This window comes from Mustela lutreola, chromosome 2 (assembly GCF_030435805.1).
Source record: "Mustela lutreola isolate mMusLut2 chromosome 2, mMusLut2.pri, whole genome shotgun sequence".
In the NCBI taxonomy this organism is placed as follows: Eukaryota; Metazoa; Chordata; class Mammalia; order Carnivora; family Mustelidae; genus Mustela; species Mustela lutreola.
Genome location: NC_081291.1, coordinates 141,012,442 through 141,032,135, shown reverse-complemented (window position 1 = coordinate 141,032,135; position 19,694 = coordinate 141,012,442). Strand labels below are relative to the sequence as shown.

At 37.3% G+C, this 19,694-nt stretch overlaps 2 protein-coding genes across 2 annotated transcripts in view; one reads left to right on the top strand and one right to left on the bottom strand.

Annotated features, from left to right (window-relative positions):
* GFM1 (G elongation factor mitochondrial 1) overlaps nucleotides 1-19,694 on the top strand; it is a 44,686-nt gene that overhangs the window by 13,599 nt on the left and 11,393 nt on the right. The window contains exons 8-13 of the mRNA XM_059163667.1: nucleotides 182-266; nucleotides 3,446-3,583; nucleotides 4,732-4,833; nucleotides 6,414-6,470; nucleotides 9,356-9,493; nucleotides 10,372-10,454. Of these exons, the coding sequence (XP_059019650.1) occupies nucleotides 182-266; nucleotides 3,446-3,583; nucleotides 4,732-4,833; nucleotides 6,414-6,470; nucleotides 9,356-9,493; nucleotides 10,372-10,454 (603 nt within the window). The remainder of the gene's footprint in view (nucleotides 1-181; nucleotides 267-3,445; nucleotides 3,584-4,731; nucleotides 4,834-6,413; nucleotides 6,471-9,355; nucleotides 9,494-10,371; nucleotides 10,455-19,694) is intronic.
* LXN (latexin) lies at nucleotides 10,484-17,043 on the bottom strand. The gene is made up of 6 exons (XM_059163666.1): nucleotides 16,672-17,043; nucleotides 15,101-15,163; nucleotides 13,802-13,979; nucleotides 13,394-13,530; nucleotides 11,091-11,153; nucleotides 10,484-10,814 (listed from the first exon to the last, which is right to left on the bottom strand). The coding sequence occupies exons 1-6, from the start codon at nucleotides 16,798-16,800 to the stop codon at nucleotides 10,716-10,718; spliced, it is 669 nt and encodes a 222-aa protein (XP_059019649.1). The 5' UTR covers nucleotides 16,801-17,043; the 3' UTR covers nucleotides 10,484-10,715.

Below are 19,694 nucleotides of genomic sequence, written 5' to 3'. Positions count from 1 at the left end.
TGCTCTGGTCATGTCATAATGTGGTAACTAAGCCCCGAGAAGTTACTCTTACCAATCTCAGTGAAATTTCCCTTATATGAGGTAGAAATGTTTAACATGTAGATGCTTTTTCTTTAATAAAATAAAGTGATATAAAAGAGATATCAAATAATGCATCTCACAGGTTTATATTTCTTTTAAGTGACTCAAGAGAGAAAAACAAAATTTTAATGAACTCCGAGAGAAGTAGTTCCCACCCATTTGTAGGCCTGGCTTTTAAACTGGAGGTAAGTTGTTTTCTAATGTATGTAATTGCTGTAGGTGGAAATTTTCTTCTAAGGTATTCTTCCTATTACAAAATGATTGTGTTACAAATTGCTCTGCTGAAAATTACTCCCCCTTCTCTTTCCAAACTGCATCTTCAGAAGGAAGTTGGGTTGCTGTAAGCAGCCCACACTTAAGCTGTGAGAAATCATGTTCCACCTCCTTGAGGGAGCAGTATCTACTGTTAAGTTACTTGGGATTCTTCTATACGGGAGAGTTGTCTTGTCTCCCCATTTATATTTTTATTCAGTCTATCTTTATGTCAGTATGGCCTCATGGATATGTATTTTGAGTCACAATGAGTAGTATGTTATTTTGTTGTGCAGGTTGGTCAAATTTGGCCATTGGAGCTCTTTGAGTTGTTCCTGTGTCCTTTTGTCATTGAGTAGTGTTTTGTTCTTTTAAGTATTTCCTGACTTTGATGGCACTGCAGGATCCTCCAGGCTTATCCTCCCTGTCTCCACCCTTGAGTCAACCATTTTAGGTGCCTTGGTTCCATTACTTTTAACCGAGAATGGTATTAGAAACCCAAGATTTGGGTACTTTTTGTTAGGTTGTTGTTGCTGGTGTTCATATTATTTTAACAGGGAAAGGAAGTGGTTAAGTTAGAAGTGTTAAAGTGGTTATTTCTGGGATGGGATTCTATTTGGAGGGCTTTTAGTTTTTATTGTAAAATTTTTACAATATACTTACTCTGGAAAACTTAAGTTGAAAAGTACAAATAACAATTGTGACAATTTTTATGGGTAAAGCTTTTAAAAATATACCTTTAGGAATATCTTCTTAGGATTCCTGAAATGGTGATTACTGAATTAAAGGAATGTTTTAACACTGTTTTGTTTGTTTGTTTTTTTAAGATTTTATTTATTTATTTGACAGACAGAGATCACAAGTAGGCAGAGAGGCAGTCGGGGTGGGGGGAGAGCAGGCTCCCTGCCAAGCAGAGAGCTTGACTCGGGGCTCCATCCCAGGACCCTTAGATCATGACCCGAGCCAAAGGCAGAGGCTTAACCCACTGAGCCACTCAGGTGCCCCAGGAATGGAGTGTTTTAATATTAATATTAATATTAATGGTTTATTATCAGATTTCTTTCCTAGAGTTAATGTATTAAATTATTTCAATGAATCTTTATCAGCATTGAGTATTATTTAAAAATTATTACCGGTTTTATAAGTGAAAGTTAGTAATTCTTCTTGCTTTACATCTTGCTTTAATTCCTAATGGTACAGAACATTTTTCCATATATTGATTATGGAAAGATCAACAACAACAACCATTTAACTCATTTATATTCAAACCTAGTATTTAAGTATTTTAGACAATAAACCAAAACGTGTATAATTCCTCTTTTGCGATTGTCTCATTTCTTATTTTAAAAATTAGTGTCAAAGTGTTTACTTATTTGAATGCTATCTTATTTTTTAAAACAGCAGTTAAAAAAAAAACAGCAGTTTAAATTTATAGTCAAATGTATTAGTCTTTTTTACTTCTCTCATTTTTAACCTTAGACATCCTCTTCTTTGTATATATTTTATAAATGTTTTCTATTTTTTTGTGACCCTTTTTTTTATTGTTAATTCTGCTGGAATGTGTTTTGCTGTGTGCTGTGAGGTGGACTCTAAATGTATCTCCTCTGCCTTCACATAGAGGACCAATTGTCCAGCTCCCAGTTATTGAACAATGCTGTACTTATCCATTGTCATGTCTTCTGTCATCATTGTCTGTTGACAGATGTGTTCTATTCTGCATTTTAGATTTTTTTACTCTGCATGCTATTGAGTTTAAGTTTGGAGTATTAAAATGTTTTTATATCAGTCATGTAAGCTTCTCATTGTCAGAATACTTTAAGAAATTGCTTTTTCTTCTCATTTATTTTTCAAAATTAATTTTAAAATCAATAATATGTTTAAAAATTCCTTTTGGGGTTTTTATTGTTATTGTGCTAAACCTATAAATCAGTATGGGAACTTTTAAATGTTAAATGGCAACTTTTAAAACATACCCAGTTTGTTAGTGTTAGTATTGAGGAGGAATTGATCCTTGGTTATTTATTTTATATTCAGTTACTTTTTTTTTTTTTAAAGATTTTATTTATTTATTTGACAGGCAGAGATCACAAGTAGGCAGAGGCAGGCAGAGAGAGAGGAAGAAGCAGGCTCCCTGCTGAGCAGAGAGCCCGATGTGGGGCTCGATCCCAGGACCCTGGGATCATGACCTGAGCCAAAGGCAGAGCCACCCAGGCACCCCCTATATTCAGTTACTTTATTTTTTTTTTTTTTTTTTTTTTTTTTTTTTAAAGATTTTATTTATTTATTTGACAGAGGGAGATCACAAGTAGGCAGAGAGGCAGGCAGAGAGAGAGAGGAGGAAGCAGGCTCCCCGCTGAGCAGAGAGCCCGATGCGGGACTCGATCCCAGGACCCTGAGATCATGACCTGAGCCGAAGGCAGCGGCTTAACCCACTGAGCCACCCAGGCGCCCCTATTCAGTTACTTTAAAGAATGCTTATTTATATAGCTTTGCAGGTGCTTATCGAAGGATTTTTTTTAGATGTATGATACAGTCTTACCATTTCTAATTATATTTTTGTTGTCTTTCCAATAATTATATTTGTGTTTTATATCTTAATTGCATTAAACCAAACTTATGAAATAACAGAAGGCAAAAGGATAATTCCTTATTGTATATGCAATTTAAAATTATTTTCTAATTTTTATTTCAGAAGAATCAGAAGTAGTACCAAAAAGATCAACAACAACCATTTAACTCCTTTATATTCAAACCTAGTATTTAAGTATTTTAGACAATAAACCAAAACGTGTATAAAGAATACTACCACAATTCATAGGGAACGATTGGAGGTTGTTGTGAAGTTTTTCTCTTAAATTTGATTTTTTTTTAAAGATTTTATTTATTTATTTGACAGAGATCACAAGTAGGCAGAGAGGCAGGCAGAGAGACATGGGGGAAGCAGGCTCCCTGCTAAGCAGGGAGCCTGATGTGGGGCTCAATCCCAGGACCCTGAGATTATGACCAGAGCTGAAGGCAGAGGCTTAACCCACTGAGCCACCCAGGCGCCCCTTAATTTTGATTCTTATGTTTCTTTTTTCTTCTTTCCACCTTATCCAATCTTGACTTCTAGGCTGGACGATTTGGACAGTTAACTTATGTCCGCAATTACCAAGGAGAGTTGAAGAAGGGTGACACCATCTATAACACGAGGACAGGAAAGAAGGTGCGGGTGCAGCGGCTGGTTCGCCTGCATGCTGACATGATGGAGGCAAGTATAGGTTCTTCCTGGCACATCAGAAATTTCTCTAATGCAAGGGATGGCCCTGTGTGAAAGCCCTGTTTAGCCCTAGAGTTTATTATTCCTGTTATAGAATCAGCTCCCCCAGAAGGACCATATTAGTGCTAGAATCCCTCTAAAGATTTAGAACCTCTCAAAGTCTAATTAGGGAAATAAACTTTGGCTTACAGCTTGTATTTTTTAATTGGGTCTCAATCTGTTCTAGCCTTCTATGTGGTCTTTTAGGGTTAGGCCTTAGTAAAAATGCCATGTGGGTGGGGTTGTCTCTTGCTCACACTCTTTCCCCAGTCAGCTCTATTGCTGGAGAAGTTTATTGCTCTGAACAAAAGCTTAGGACGTACAGAAATTTGTGTAGCCATACTGTCTCTTGAATAGGCAGTCTTTCAAAATTGGATGTTATTGCTGTTTTGTGAGATAGGCAGCAGGGGGCATGATACAGGAATTAGTGATTGTCACAGATGTTCTTATGGGTCAGAGGCTATGAGAGGTTTACATCTGTGGAACTGTTAAAGACTCAGGCACATTTGGTCATTCATAGCCACATCTGTTATGAATGAACTGTCAGTATAAATGGACAAAAACTAGGAAGCTTAAGAGGCACCAGTGCTTTGTTCTTAGATTTCCTGTGTTTATTTGATGGCTTGCATCTGTGAGAAATTAAGACTATTTTAAGTACAATGGGCTGAACTCGCCTGCCTTTGTTTTCAAAACTTCCTGTGCAGTTTTTCCTTGTACTTCTTTGTCATATATTCATTGTTGGACTGTGCCAGCATACATAATACATCCTTTTGAATCCATAGAAATAACTCTAAAAGTGTGAAGCTCTGTGTTCTCTCAGTAATACAGATCTTCCAACTCATGATGCCATGATGCCATAGCTTGGAGTTTCCATGTAAAGTCAAGTCCTGTCAGTTGAGATGTGGTTTTAATAAAGGCCCTATTCAAGGTATATCTCGCCTTGGTTATTATTGGTATTACATTGGTTCTAGCTAATTCATTCTCTGTAGAATTCATGGTGAGATTCTGCCATGTTTGTTTATATCCAGTGTGTTCGTGTGATTACCATGTCCTGATGTGTGTTATTTGCAAGTATTACTTTGTTTTATTTCTTTATTTAGGATGTTGAGGAAGTGTATGCCGGAGACATCTGTGCATTGTTTGGCATTGACTGTGCTAGTGGAGACACATTCACAAACAGAAATAATAGTGGCCTTTCTATGGTACGTGATTTAATTTCAAAGTTATCACTTTTTAGAAGTCTGTGTTTATATAGTATATTTAATACTTAAGAAAAACAGTGACAGTTTTCGTTTATTGCCACAGGCATCAGTGTAGATTTCTCGTGGCTCTTTGGATGTCAGTTAGGCAAGTGCTCTATGTGACCTAACTTATCTGATTTTTCTTAGTTAAATAATTCCACAGTCCCCTATGATTTAGCATGGAGGGAAAAATCTTCACCAGATACACCTGAACTTGAAGCACTGACTCCTGCACTCTGAGATCTGCTTCCCCTTTGTGGATGCCTCTCGACTGCCTATCACCAGAATCCGGCTAGTCCCAGTGGGCAGCCACTTATTAACTTAATAGCCAGCCAGGGCCCTTGCCTCAGTCCCAGAGAGCTTTAACATGTAAACTAGGGTATAAGAGATTGGAACGTTGCTCAGAGGCAGGGTGCAACTAGGCAGTCTGACTTACTGTACACAGCCTGTCCTGTGGAACTCAGAGGTCCCTTTTCATGACTGAGGGATCCCAGAGGGAAGAGCATACTTGGGCACTTCCTGCCTTTGAATCCCCCTTCACTCACTTTTCCCTTTATTGAGTAGGCTCTCCGACAGTATGACCATGTGTTCATGAGGGCGGTCCCTCTCCTGAATTTAGTAAAGAAAGACCTAGTACACCTGGGTAATTTGCCGTGAAGGAATTTACAGTGGGTCATTTACCTAAGAACTGATCCAGCCCTAATAGATGAGCACTATAATAGTCCCTGTATTATGTGATGAATTCATAATTTTATAATTTAGCTTTTCTGTATAAGATATTCTCTAATGTCCAATGTCCATGGCTTTCCATGTTGATTTAAGATACTACAGAAAATCAAAGTCTGTACAGGTTTTGGGGGATCTAGAGAAGGGGCATAGTTTGTAAACAAATAGTGTTGATAAGGCCTTCTCTAAATACCTATAATTAGTAATGTAAGGGACTGGAGGTTGTGAGAAATGCTTAGGCTTTGAAGCAAATAGACCTTGATTAGAGTCTCACCTCTGTCAAGTTATTTTGTCTTTCCACGCCTTTAATGATTTTATTTGTAAAATGGGGATATCTGCTTGTCAGAGTTGTGACTGACTGAATGAGGTATCATATGCATAAAGAATCTAGTGCCCTTTCTCTGTTTTATCAGTCATGGTATATTTTTGATTAAATAAAGTAACTTAGCAAAAGACAGCAACAGCACGTGTAGCCACTAGCCTACATAAGAATTTCAAATTTTGGCATTTGGATTCATTATGATTATATTTAAAATGAATGTGTCAATAAACTTAGGGGTTTTAAATAGTGAATAATCTTTTTTTTTGTTATTTTGGGAGGGAGGAGATCATGTAAGTATATGCATTCATTTATTAATGTATTGCATTAATATATTTAATAGAAAACAGACCAAAGAGATGTATTGTCTAGCATAAACATGATGACTAGTATTTGTCCTTTGTTCTTTTGTAAGTAGCACATTAAAATTAATCCATCCCTGACCCAAATAGTACTGTACTTGAATTCTTCTTTGTTCTTTTAAAAAATATTTTAGGAGTCAATTCATGTTCCTGATCCTGTCATTTCAATAGCAATGAAGCCTTCTAACAAGGTAGGAGTTTGGTTTCAATCTCAGTATAGCACAATAAAAACTTGAGCCCTTTTTCATCTTTCTACACAATGCACATAGTATCCTGTGATACCCAGCAATCTTATGGTCTCTCTTTCTTCTTTTGGTATTGAACTCACCTTCTAAAACTACCAGTCTCTTGGTAGTAATTAGTTCTCATTATACCTGAAAAAGTTGATGGTATTAAAGTAGGCACAAGACTGTGCTTTCTAACTCTTTACAGTATCATTGGCTCCAAAGTGGTAAGAATATTTTCCTATATACAGATCATAAAGGAACGGAATAGGGGAAATAGGACATTTATCCTAAGTTATAGTGAAACCTCACTGAACTACATTAGATTACTACATAGGTTAATTGCCTCATGGATTATAATACATCTCTGGATTTGTGGTAGTTATGAAGTATATATCTCATTATAACATGGAAAGCCTGCAAACAAGACTTTTCCTCCCCCCCCCCCCTTTTTTTTAAAGATTTCATTTATTTATTTGATAGAGAAGGAGAGGGAGCAGGAGCAGGGGGAGAAGCAGAGTGCCCGCTGAGCAGTGAGCCTGATGCAAGGCAGATCCCAGGCCCATGGGATCAAGACCTGAGCCGAAGACATGCTTAACTTACTGAACTACCAGGCATTGCATCACTTTTTTTTTTTTTTTTTTTTTAAGTAGACTGCATGCTAGGTGTGGATGTGAGGCTTGAACTCACAACCCTGAGATCAAGACCTGAGCTGAGATCAAGAGTCAGATCTTAACCAGCTGAACTACCCAGGCACCTCTTTGTCAGTTTCAAATAGAATAGTTTTATGGTTGGATTTGAAGTCATTTAGCTTTTTATGAAACCAGAATTTCTTGAATAGTTTCTTACTTGTATTACTACCACTGGAATTAGTTTGCATTGTTCGAATAATTGAGTTAAGTTGGTTTGACATTCATAACAGTCATGTTAATATGGTAAATTGAAATGAACTCATTCATGCATTGAGTGAATATTTTATAATCTCATGTCATCTGGGAACTATTATTTACAAAACATACTCTGATGTATTGTCTTGTGGATACATTAACAGGTACTTCTTCCTCTGTTTTGAGGAAATGAGGTTTTCCAGACCCTTCTCAGTATAGAAAAAAATGTTGAGGGAGCAAGAAACATTATGTCATTCCATCTCAGAAATTTGAGGAAAGCTCTGTGGCCTAGAGCAGGTCATCTTACCATACAGTGAAATGCCACAGTTCCAGCTGCTTTGCTAAAATTGCTTGCTTTTCCCTTCTGAATAATCAGGGAGAGAAGTTAAAGATATTTAACTGTTGATAGTTCACAACAGTGGAGGAAAATCAAAGGCATCAATATCTAAAAGGTTTTTGGTATCTCAGGATTGTCTGTTTGTTGGAGTAAATTTAAATCAAATAATGAAATCACTGCATAAAGCTGTGAATCTCGATAGTGGGGGCAGGGATGATCTTCTAGTAAGTTGGGGGTTCTTGGCTAATGTAGGGAAAAGGCCAAAAAACTTCGGAGATAGACTGAGGATTCTGTCTCAGCTTTGCCATGCACTGGCTCTGTGGCCTAGAGCAGGTCACTCAGCCTTTCTACACCTAGTTTCCTCACCTGTGAAATGTGGGTAATTCTGTCTTGCAGCATTTTGGTTAGAATTTGAGGTACATATTCAAAACATATAGCACAGTTCCATGCACACACCTATCGGTGTTAAATACTAGTGATTCAGGGTATGTTAATTTTCTATTACTGCCATAAGAAGAAAGTACCACATACTTGGTGGCTTAAAATAACACAAATGTATTATTATACAGTGTTAGAAATCTGACGAAGTTTTTATTTGACTAAAATCAAGATATTGACAGGACTGTTGCTTTCTGGAGGCTCTTGGGGACATTTTATTTTTTGCTTACTCAAATTGTTAGCAAAATTCATGTGGCTGTTGGGACTGGGGTCCCCATTCCTTTGATGACTGTCACCTGGGGCCTGGGTTTTTTTTTTGTTTGTTGTTTTTTAGTTTGAGAGGCTATCCATTTTCCTAGGCTTGTGGCCCTGTCATCTTGTCTTCAGTGCCTTCAACCATGAAATCAGTCACTTTTGTGCTTCAGATATCTTCTGCCTCTTCCCTCATTCTGTCTTTCTAACCTAACCCTCTGTATTCCTCTTCCTTTTTAAAGGCCCATGTGATTACATTGGGCCAACCCAGATTCTTCATGGTAATCTTCCCATCACAAAGTCTGTAACTTTAATTATAACTGCACAATCCCCTTCACTACATAAAGTAACATTCACAGGTTTGGGGGCATTAGGGCATATCCTTAGAGGACCATAATTCTATTTACCATGTATGGAATTATATCTAAGGAGAATAAAGATACATGCAATCACATCCAAGCAGGCTGTTTTTAAAGGAAGAAGTCTCACTGTGGCATTTGCCTTACTCTTGGTCTTAACTCTCCTGCTTGATTCTACAATCCGGTCTTGGGAAACATGCGGATTCCTTTGGTTATGTGTAGAATTTCTAAAATGTGATAGAGTAACACAGATTCTTCTTTTCCCTTGATGGAGAAAGTTTTCCACAAATGGACAATTTCTATGTATATCCAAGAATAAAATAGGAAAGGGTATAGTTAAGCCTTAGACTCTTGTTTTGTATCTTGTGGAAAGAAAATTCTGTCAGCCAACCATTCCCTGCTCTGTTGACTGTGTGGTGTCCAAGCTTACATGTTGAAAGGGTCTGGCCTAGGAACTAGATGGGGATCATTATTATTTCTTAACTGTTCGTGTATTTGATTACATTTAGTAAAGTTCTTTTAACAATCCTATTGCTTATCATGCTTACTAAAATGTGTAATGACTTTCTTTTTTTTAAGAATGATCTGGAAAAATTTTCAAAAGGTATTGGCAGGTTTACAAGAGAAGATCCCACATTTAAAGTCCACTTTGACAATGAGAGCAAAGAGACCATTGTATCTGGAATGGGAGAATTACACTTAGAAATCTATGCTCAGGTAATGAATAATACGGAAGTTAACTTAAATTCATTTTATTTATGTCTCTGTTTTGTTACAAGTCAATAATTCTCAGTCTAATGACTGTAAACTAATAGTGGTTCTTCAGACTTCATTCTGGTCTGTATCCAGATGTGGTATACTATGTTATAAATGTTACCATCTCTTAAAAATTAATTATTTATTTCTAAATCCTTATATTTGTAAAACATTTGCAGACTCCTAGAATCAAGACTCCCAGGTATTTGCAGTAAGATCGTTCATCCAACACTAGGTCATGGTTAGTTGGGTCATTGCAAATCCCGGTGCCAGCCTTAGGGAGACAACCTGCCGGGAGAGACCTGCTGAGGCAGTTAGCCCACCAGTACCTGCTCTTGGAACCATTTCTTAACTGTTTTCTTCTGAAGTCAGTACTTGAAGGTTTAGATAGATACAGTACTAGAATTGCTTTATATTTTCCCCTAGAAATGGTCTTCTGTATCTATGAATGAAAACAAAAGCTATTTGACTTATGATTGAAAATTCTGGTTGTGATCCTGTTTTTGAAATTAAGGTAGTAGAAACTCTGACAACAGACTTATAGGCTATTCCAGAGAATATATAATAATATGAAATAAAGGTGACATTTTAGTGGATAGATTAATTAGAGGTAAGTGTAAGTTAAACAGTCTAAGTTAGAATTCATTTCTATAAAATCTTTAAGAATCATTTGTATTACTTAAATCATGTATCTAACCTTTGTAAGATACTTAAATGATTTAAGATTTATCATTTTTATCATATTTAAATGAGTGCTTCAAATGTAGTTAAGATTCTTTTTTCTTCTTTCAGTTTGTTTTTTAAGTATACCAAAAAATTATCTCCTCTCTTCTTTTTAGAGGATGGAAAGAGAATATGGCTGTCCTTGTGTCACAGGAAAGCCAAAAGTTGCTTTCAGAGAGACCATTACTGCCCCCGTCCCGTAAGTATGCAGCAGAATTAAACATACTGTGAGGCCAGAATTGAAGCTTTTTATTATGGGATATACATACCACTATTAGTGTTGGGACACTTTTACATCATGTGAGTCTCTATTATGGAATCTGTGTAGTTCTATACTGTCATGAAGACATTTATACAAAGTGATATTTTGGGATTTGCTTGACCCCATAAACTAGGTATCAGTGAAGGCATACACACATCATCAGTAAGTACATTGACACGTCAGTGTGAGGGTCTTCCGTTATTCTAGTTGTGCTTCCTTTGGCAGACGGCTGTTATGTTTGACTTTAGTACCATACTGCGGGTGCCAGAGAACTTGCATTTGCCAAGGAATAATCTCCTGCAAGTAAAGGAAACTAACTAATGCTGTGATAAAATTCAGAAAACATGTAAGAAAACAACGTTGGTTTAGATTTTGTTAGAGACAAAACAGTCCTTATAAAGAATAGCAAAAAAAAAGTTTGGCTACAAGTATAATATACTTTAACCTGGTGTCTATATTAATTTACAGGAATTCTGACTTAGGGTCAAAATTAATAAGGCATACATACACTGTGGCTCTAAAACAAGTCTCAATTTTCAAAGTCTCATCAAAGAAAAGTAGCTGATACTTTACCTGAGATGCAATGTCATGAAGTAGAACGGTGTAGTCTAACTCAATGAAGTCATCATTTCTTTGCTATCATAAAAAATAAAAATCTGGTGTTTGAAACAGTATCTTTGGCAAAAATGGTATTTTCATTTTAAAATTCAGCTTTCATTACTAGATGATAATACTTCCATTTAATACGTAAAAACAAAAATTGAATGTTATAATTTATTTAGCCTGATCAGAAAACCTGTGTTCCTGGGGCACCTGGGTGGCTTAGTCCGTTAAGTACCCAACTCTTGGTTTTAACTCAGGTCGCAATCTCCTGATTGTGAGCTGGAGCCCTGCACTGGGCCAGCACTTGGCCTGGAGCATGCTGGAGCTTCCCTTTCCCTCCCTCTGCCCTTACTACTCAATACCCATGCCTGCATGCTCTCTCTCTCTCTCTCTCTCTCTCTCACACACACACACACACACACACACACACACAAAAAAAAAAAAAAAAAAGAAAAGAAAAAGAAAAACTGTGTTCTTACAAAAAAGCTGTATTTCAAACTACATTTTGAAATCGTGATTTTTCACCTGTTCTAAAAGTTGTGTTCCCTGAGTTGTGATAGTTACTTCAGAACATTACGATCTAAAGTTTGTCAAAGATTGATTCCTTAATGTTTTTATTTTTTAGAAGCATTATTTTAGGGGATAAACTACTGAAATGAGTGTTTACAGTAAAGGAAGCCAATTTTATAATGGAAATTCTCTTTTTAAAAACTGAAAATAGGATCTTTAAAAAAATAAAATAAAAACTGAAAATAGGAAAACAATGTAGTTAAATGATTTTGCAATTAAAGCCTTGATCTGTGCTGCTTATTGTTTTGGACATATAAAGTATTTAGACCACCAGCTACCCAGAAATATTGCATCCACATCGTTTAAAACTGCATTCACCAGAGATTTGCTGTACAAAGCTTTTTAAGGTTTATAATCAATGTGTTGAAACCATCCCTGGCCTCCAAGAGGCAGCATGAGCTGCTATGGCCTCTTCGGTTAATAGCAATTATAAATGTGCAGTCAACCTTTCTACTGAAATTTTAATAATGCTTTAAAACTTTGATGAGGGGTTATAGGAGTTTTCTGTCATCAAACTTCTAGCACTGTCTTGAGCATATTTTGCTATAAGATCATGCCTTGAAAACCATGATTATGATTGTATAACCTCTGTAACCTGGACCTTTTACTCAATTATTTGAGCCTTGTTACCCCAATAGGAATTTGTACTTAAAGTAGATGTCTGCAGAAATGCATTAACAAAAATCCTCTGTTGGGATGCCTAGGTGATTCAGAGGGTTAAACGTCTGACTTGTGATCTAGCTCAGGTCTTGATCTCAGGGTCAGGAGTTCAGGCCCTGTGTTGAGCTCCACGCTGGGTGCAGAGCCTAATTAAAAATTTTAAAAACGAACAAAAAAAGGCTCTGTTTCTTAAAATGTAGTTGTGGTATTTATGTTAGATATTGACATCATATCCTAATTATTGTGATTGGGTGTCCTGGCCGCCAGTGCCCGTAGGTGTCTACTAGGTGGTTGCAAAAGTCTGTGGAGTAAAGGTGCTCCAGCTGCCTTGCAGTTTGTTTCCAGCAAGCTGAAACAAGTCATTTGGAAAGTCCTTTTCTCTTATAGAACTAAAACTGTTGTGGTTTCTTTGTACTGTTTTTCTTCATATCCATTAGATATCAACAGTTGACTTTTTTTCTTTTTAACTTCTTAATAAAGCTAAAGTGTGAAGATCACTTTATGTCTTTAAAGACTAGAAAGAGGAGTTTCTAGTCCTATCAGACTTAAAAGACTAGCAGGCTAGCAGTTAGATATGAGGTGGTAGATTATGACTAGAAAAGAAAATGATATACAGCAAATTTCACAAAGATTAAAAGATGCTAAGATATATGTTCTAGCTAATTCTTAGGGCAAAAAAATGCCAGCCTTGTCTCTGAGGAGCTCTGGCACCACCATTTCAATAGAGAAAAAAAAACAGAGGCAGTTTCATTTGCATAGCTATAAAGACTTCCAATACCAAATTTAGATCACCAAAGGGTATACTCTGTATTAAGTTGAGCACAAAAACTGAATGCCAAATTATTTATAACTCAATACTTTACTCTCTTGAAACTGTAGCTTCAACTTTTTAAACCTCAGTTGTAACTGACCACTCCTTCAAAATACCAGCATCACTATTAAATATAAAATGACCGAAGGGGCACTATTTATCCAATTATGAATGATCACACTTTCAGTAAAATACAACCCTGTTAATAGTATATTTTATAGAAATCACTTACCACTTGCTTGACAGTTTGAATTTTTACCATTTTATACCATGTGTTTTCAGTAGAATTCTGCCATATTATATAACCACAAGCAACCCAGGCTAAGTGTCGAACTGGCTTCATTTCTAGAGCTACATTTCCAAAACTGTCTGGTGAGGAAACAATTATATAGTAAATAGGATTATTTATACATACAGTGTTAACCTTTAAGAAATCTAAATTCTAAATCATGTTTTAGTTTCCTTCAAATGTGTACAGAATATAAGTAAGTCCCTTTTTGTTGAATTAGATTGATAATGAATATTTTTCAAAAAGCCAGTATATTTCCAACATATTGTTAACATCTAACGGTTTTGAGCACAGATAATTTATACTGATCTTAAAGTTGAAAAAAAAATTTTCCATGCCATATTTATATACCTGGAATATTTTGTGCTTCAAGTGGTTCCTTCGTGGACTTGAGTCTTTGATAAAATGTGTTATCTTCTTTATCTGGGTTCTTTCCAATTTCTCCTTCAAATGTGAAGTTGACTTCTGGTGCAGTATCTTGTCCCATTAGAGGGTAAAGTACTTCCGCTGTACAGTTCAGTGTAACTTGCTGTTTGAAACATTTTGCAAAATACCTTTACATGTAAATGGCCATCCATTCCTAATTGTCATTGTTGAGATGCAACATTTAAAGTGTTGGCCCCCAATCATGTTTCAAACTTGACTTCAGAGTGTCTATTACAGAGCTATCCTAATTGGGTGTGGCCTACAATTTTCTTGAAGGTATCTAAAATAGGTAACTTATTTTATAACTTATTAAGTATCATAATCTTACAATTCATCTTAAAACTTTATTATGTCAGTGTTAATGGTGTATCCCATTTGTGAGGCCAGATTTTAGTCAGACTTTATGTACTACCTCTAGACTTCCGTTACTTTTAAGTCTTACTCTACCCTCTGCTTCTGAAACAACAGAAATATCCTCAAGCCCAGATAAATTAATCTGTATCTAGATGTAAAATTAGAAAATAGTAGCAAATAGTAGCTAGTAATAGTTGGTTCTGCTTTGAAAGATGGCTGTCTAGTAGCTCAGATAATCTTAATAAATCTCTTATGTTAGCCTGTGTCTCTTCTGAATTATGCTCAACAAAAGAGCAAGCTTTTTAAAAAGTTTTAAGATGGTTATGGTACAAACTGCAATTCCTTTTTTTTTTTTTAAGTTTGTCTCACTAATAATTTGGCAGGTATGTAATATTTAAAAATCTCCCTGCCACATTACTGAAAGATTCCTATGAACATACTGGTATCATTTGATCATTTTATTGCTCATGAATATCTAAATGCACCAGCTTTCTTTAAATGGAAGAAATAAAAAAATAGAATGAGAAAGGCAAACATAAGAAAGTGATGATGACTGGAGAGTAAATTACTTTATTTGTTCATATCACGCATAAGTTCAGACTGCCCTAAGAATATATTTAAGAGAATTTATTTGAATTGATATGGGTAGTCTTTTCTAAGTAGCTGAATAGAATTACTTCATGTATCTCAGAGTATGTTTTTAAAAGAGTATAATTAGACCCTTGAATGCTCATTATTTTTTTCAAGGCAGGAATTTCACAACAACTTAAAAAAGAAAATACAAGTTAATCCTATGATTTGATTAGGGAAGGTGATCTAAAATATTTATAAAGTCAAATTTTATTTTATAATAAAGGACATTTTACTTACTTTTTGGATAATTTCTTCCACAGAAAATTTAAGGCAATACTTGTGTCCTTTTCCCGGAATATCCTATTAAGAAAATGTGGTGATTTATTATAAGAATAACTCCATTCTTTGTGTTTTTAGAAAAATACATTATCATTTGGTTGGGGCAGAAGGCTGACTTGGTGAGGGCAAATGATTAAAGCCTTTGACTTTGAAAAAGGCATGTCACCATATATGTAACATCTAATTTAGGAGGTGCATTAAGAGATTTATTTTGGATGGGAACAGAAGAGTGGGATAAAAGCATATATAAAATAAGTTATAATTGGGACGCCTGGGTGGCTCAGTTGGTTAAACAGCTGCCTTTGGCTCAGGTCATGATTCCAGCATCCTGGGATCTAGTCCCACATCGGGCTCCTTGCTCGGCAGGGAGTCTGCTTCTCCCTCTGCCTCTGCCTGTGTTCGCTCTCTCTCCCTCTCTCTCTCTGACAAATAAATAAAATCTTAAAAAAAAAAAAAAAAGCTATAATTCACTTTCATTCATCAGAGGACCTCAACCTCTGGATCTGTAATCCTGAATTCTCTACAAAAGAAATTGTGAAACCTTTTGATTCTAAGATGAAAAACAGGATATACCATTGAAAACATTTTCAGAAAGCCCTGTGTACCCTCCAAACACTGTCCATTTGGGGACAGATTACTGTGAAGTGGTTAGAGATGTTAAATACTGTTTTTATTTGTCCATTAGTGAACCTGCAAAATGATAATTTAACAAATTTTATAACTGTAAGACAGTTGTGTAGGTATTTCACTTTTGAATCAAGATAGAGTTAAGAGTGTGTACCTAATTATCTGGTGCAGTTTTGAAGCAACATCTACTCCCTATCAGCTCTTACAGACTGTTAAGTTTATGTCAGATAACTAAGCGACAATCTCAAATCTTACATTTTAGTAAAATAGAAACAAGCCTAGTTAGTGACAGCTGTGGCCTTAAGCATTTAATTTAATCCTTTGCCAGTGAAAGCATTATCTTTTACAGGAATCAGTGGTAGTGGTGTTTGGGTAGTTAAAGCTTCAGCCCACAATGCTTTTGTTCTCTGACTTTGGTTGTCAGTTTGTTTTGCTCTTTGCTTCCCCTTTCATTTTGGTCAAAGGGTCTGATAAAGATTGTTCTAAAATTTCGGCAAAGAAGTATTGTTTGGAAGACAGGATGTTTTGTTGGCTCAGATTGGAGTAGCAGATGAGAAATGCAGTAGCAGTTTTGAGATTCTTTTGAATGGTTCTACAGGTTTCATTCAGAAAATGGTTAAATGCTGCCCCACATTTAGAACGCTTTTCCATTTCTTTGTAAGTGCCCATTAAAACCTGTATCAATGTCTCTAACTTTCCAAGAAAAAACAAACAGCTGTGACTGTCCTGGAGTGTCAGCTATCCCCAGAAATGTTCCCTAGACCTGACGTCAACAGCTAGTCCAAAAACAGGCAAGGGTGGAGTAGAAGGGAAATCTCCGGAAGAATGAGGCAGAGACCCTCGGGAGTGGAGGGAAAGCAAGTAGGTGCAGGCCCCCGCCCACTGCCCTCTGTCGGACTCACCTCCATGCTGGCTTGTTTGATAGTCTGCACCAGAAACACCTTGTGGGGGGTCCCCTGCTGGTAGTTGATGCAGTTCTCCGCCACCGAGGCTGCCCTGGAGGCTGGGAAATGGGTCGGGGGGATTTCCATTCTTGGTGGGAGCCTACGGCTGCTCAGGTTGCAGGGACCAGACGCTCCCAGCGCACCGCTGGTTCAGCCTTCTGCCGGGGAGCTGCGACGACGGAAGAGTCGCACGCTGAGGTCTGCCGGGTGTGGGCGGGATCGCCAGCTCCCACCCTTCTCTTCCTCCTTCCCTCCTTCTGATTCAGGAAGCAGCCGCAAGGGCGCTGGCTCCCGCCGCTGCTCCTGGGGCCCCGCCCCACTGCCACCCACAGCACGGACTTGTTCCTGCGAGGGGAGAGCCGTGGCCTTTCCGGCTGGCGAGGGTGGAGGTGTAGGGAGGGAGTTGGTGGGTGAGGCTGACTGGGACTTTGTGCTTCCTTTCATTAACCTTTACTGAAGTGCAGGGAGGGGCGTTCTGGCCTTTTCGTTTATGGAGCGTTTGGGCCTCCAGTTTCCTCTTCATGGAAGAAATCTGGTTGCTTCACATGCCCTTCAGAGCACACCTTCCTCAGACACTACTCACAGTGTCAGGCCCAGGGCAAAGTGCAAAAGGAGCTCCAGGTAGCGAGTGGGTTGGTTACTTTTTTCTCTTTCCCCTTCTGAGGTCCAGGAGCCCTCTTGGTTAATCCTCTTTTCTGTGGAATTGGACCAATGCTGCCCAAATCAGCATATGAGAAATTAGCATTAATTTGGAGGGCTATGTAATTTCTTAGATCAAGAGAAATAAATAACACCTGCACCCCTTTCTCCCTTTGCTGATCTTAGAAAAATAAGATTTTGCTGTAAAACCATGCTTCTGACCTTCTGATCACTTTGAAATTACTTTAAGAATTAAAACATTTAAGGGGCGCCTGGGTGGCTCAGTGGGTTAAGCCGCTGCCTTCGGCTCAGGTCATGATCTCAGAGTCCTGGGATCGAGTCCCGCATCGGGCTCTCTGCTCGGCAGGGAGCCTGCTTCCCTCTCTCTCTCTCTCTGCCTGCCTCTCCATCTACTTGTGATTTCTCTCTGTCAAATAAATAAATAAAATCTTTAAAAAAAAAAAAAAAAAAAAGAATTAAAACATTTAAGAACTGAGCTTCAAGCACTGCATTGAAGAAACTTCTAACAAAGATGAGAGTTTTTATAGCTGCTTAAGCAAGCACAGACTTTTAGTAGGTAGTGCATTTCCATTCTCCAGATTTCTTAATTACCTTGTTTTACCTTTGAAGGGACTATACTTTAGGCTTTAGATTTGCTCTAGCTCAGGAAGCAAAGGTTCCTTTTTATCTGTATGGCCAAACTTTCCAAGCTCATTGGCTTGGAAAATAGAGATTCTTTGCTTTTTTCCCTCAAAATGGATTTTTGAAGGTTCTTTGAAAGTTCCTTGGGTGGGCATATGTGTTGTACTTTAAAAAATAAACTTAAAAATGTATTTGTAATGTGTTCTTTCCCTCAAATATCCTTAATTTACTCAGTCTTTATTTGCAGTAAGTATATATATATTTTAATGTAAGGAATAAAGCATTTCTGTCGTTTCTAGTTACATTAGTCCACCAATTGTCAAGTGAGTTGAGGATGACAGGGTTTCTCTCCTTAAGGCTTTTTTCTTAAAAAAAAAAAAAAAGATTTTTCTTTTTGGGCTTGAGAGGGTGAGTCATTCATATGTATCAGCCAACCTCTTAGGTTGTCATTGTGTGTGTATGTGTGTGTATTGTTTGAATCATGTGTTTCTTTGATCGTGTCCAGGAAAGAGTGGCTGAGTACATTCTGATGATGCTGAAAGAGCTTTTGGTTGATAATGAAAACTAATATGAATGAAAACTAAGTAAAAAGATCTCTATCTTGCAATTTTGGCACAACTATAAAATCAAAATAAATGTGCAAAATAGAGATAAAACCAATACAGTTATGAAGTGCCAGGGTGGTTCAGGCAGTTAAGTGGCTGCCTACAGCTCAGGTCATGATCTGAGGTCTTGGGATCAAGCCCTGCACTGGGCTCCCCGCTAGGCAGGGAGTCTGCTTCTCCCTTTCCCTCTACCCCTTCCCACCATTCATGCTCTTTCTCAAATACATAAAATCTAAAAAACAAAACAAAAACCCCAACACTGTTCTAATTAACATTAATTTTATCGTGAGAGATGATGTTTTGCCGAAACAAAATTGCCTCCCCAACATGACTGGGGCCTGGTTCTTTTACCTGCAGCACTCCTGTTAGCTGCCTACCAAGTGATGTCTTAGTTCTTCTACCTCTTGTAAGCTGCTGTAGTCTGTCTTCACGTACCGCCGTCTAACAGCTTTTTCAGTGAAATCATCATTTGCAGGTTATGTCAGCTTATGTTCTTATTAGCCTTCTAGAAAAATGTTTAATTAAGAGCATTGGCTTTAGTACAATCCTGGCTCTGCTATTTAACTGCATCATATTTGGCAAGTTACTTTCTCAAGTTACTTCTCATCTGTAAAATGGTGATAGTAGTACACAATCGTAGTTTGTGGGGAAGAACAAATAAAATGATCCGTAAAATCTGCTTAGCACAAGCCTGGTGCCTCCATGTTTCATTATTTGGCCTTCACTTGATTATGATTCAGACGTGAGCCCTGAAACTTACTGGTTTGTAAACTGGTCCTGCAGGGCACTGCTGGAAGTGTTCTCTGTGCTGTCCTATATTGTACCCATTTCCCACATTTGACTGTTGACCACTTGAAATGTGACTAGTGCAACTGAGGAACTGAATTTTAAATTTTTTAAAAATTTTAACTTAACTATAAACATCCCTGGTTAGTGATTACCCTACAGACAACAGAGCGTATGTTTGTATTGATGTCATATTATTGTCAAATTGAAAACAAAACTATAAACATGTTAGAGAACTTGTGCATACCCAAGACTTGCCAGGGGCCCATGGTTATGGAATCCCTGCAGCAAGTCCTTTCATTCTCTTAG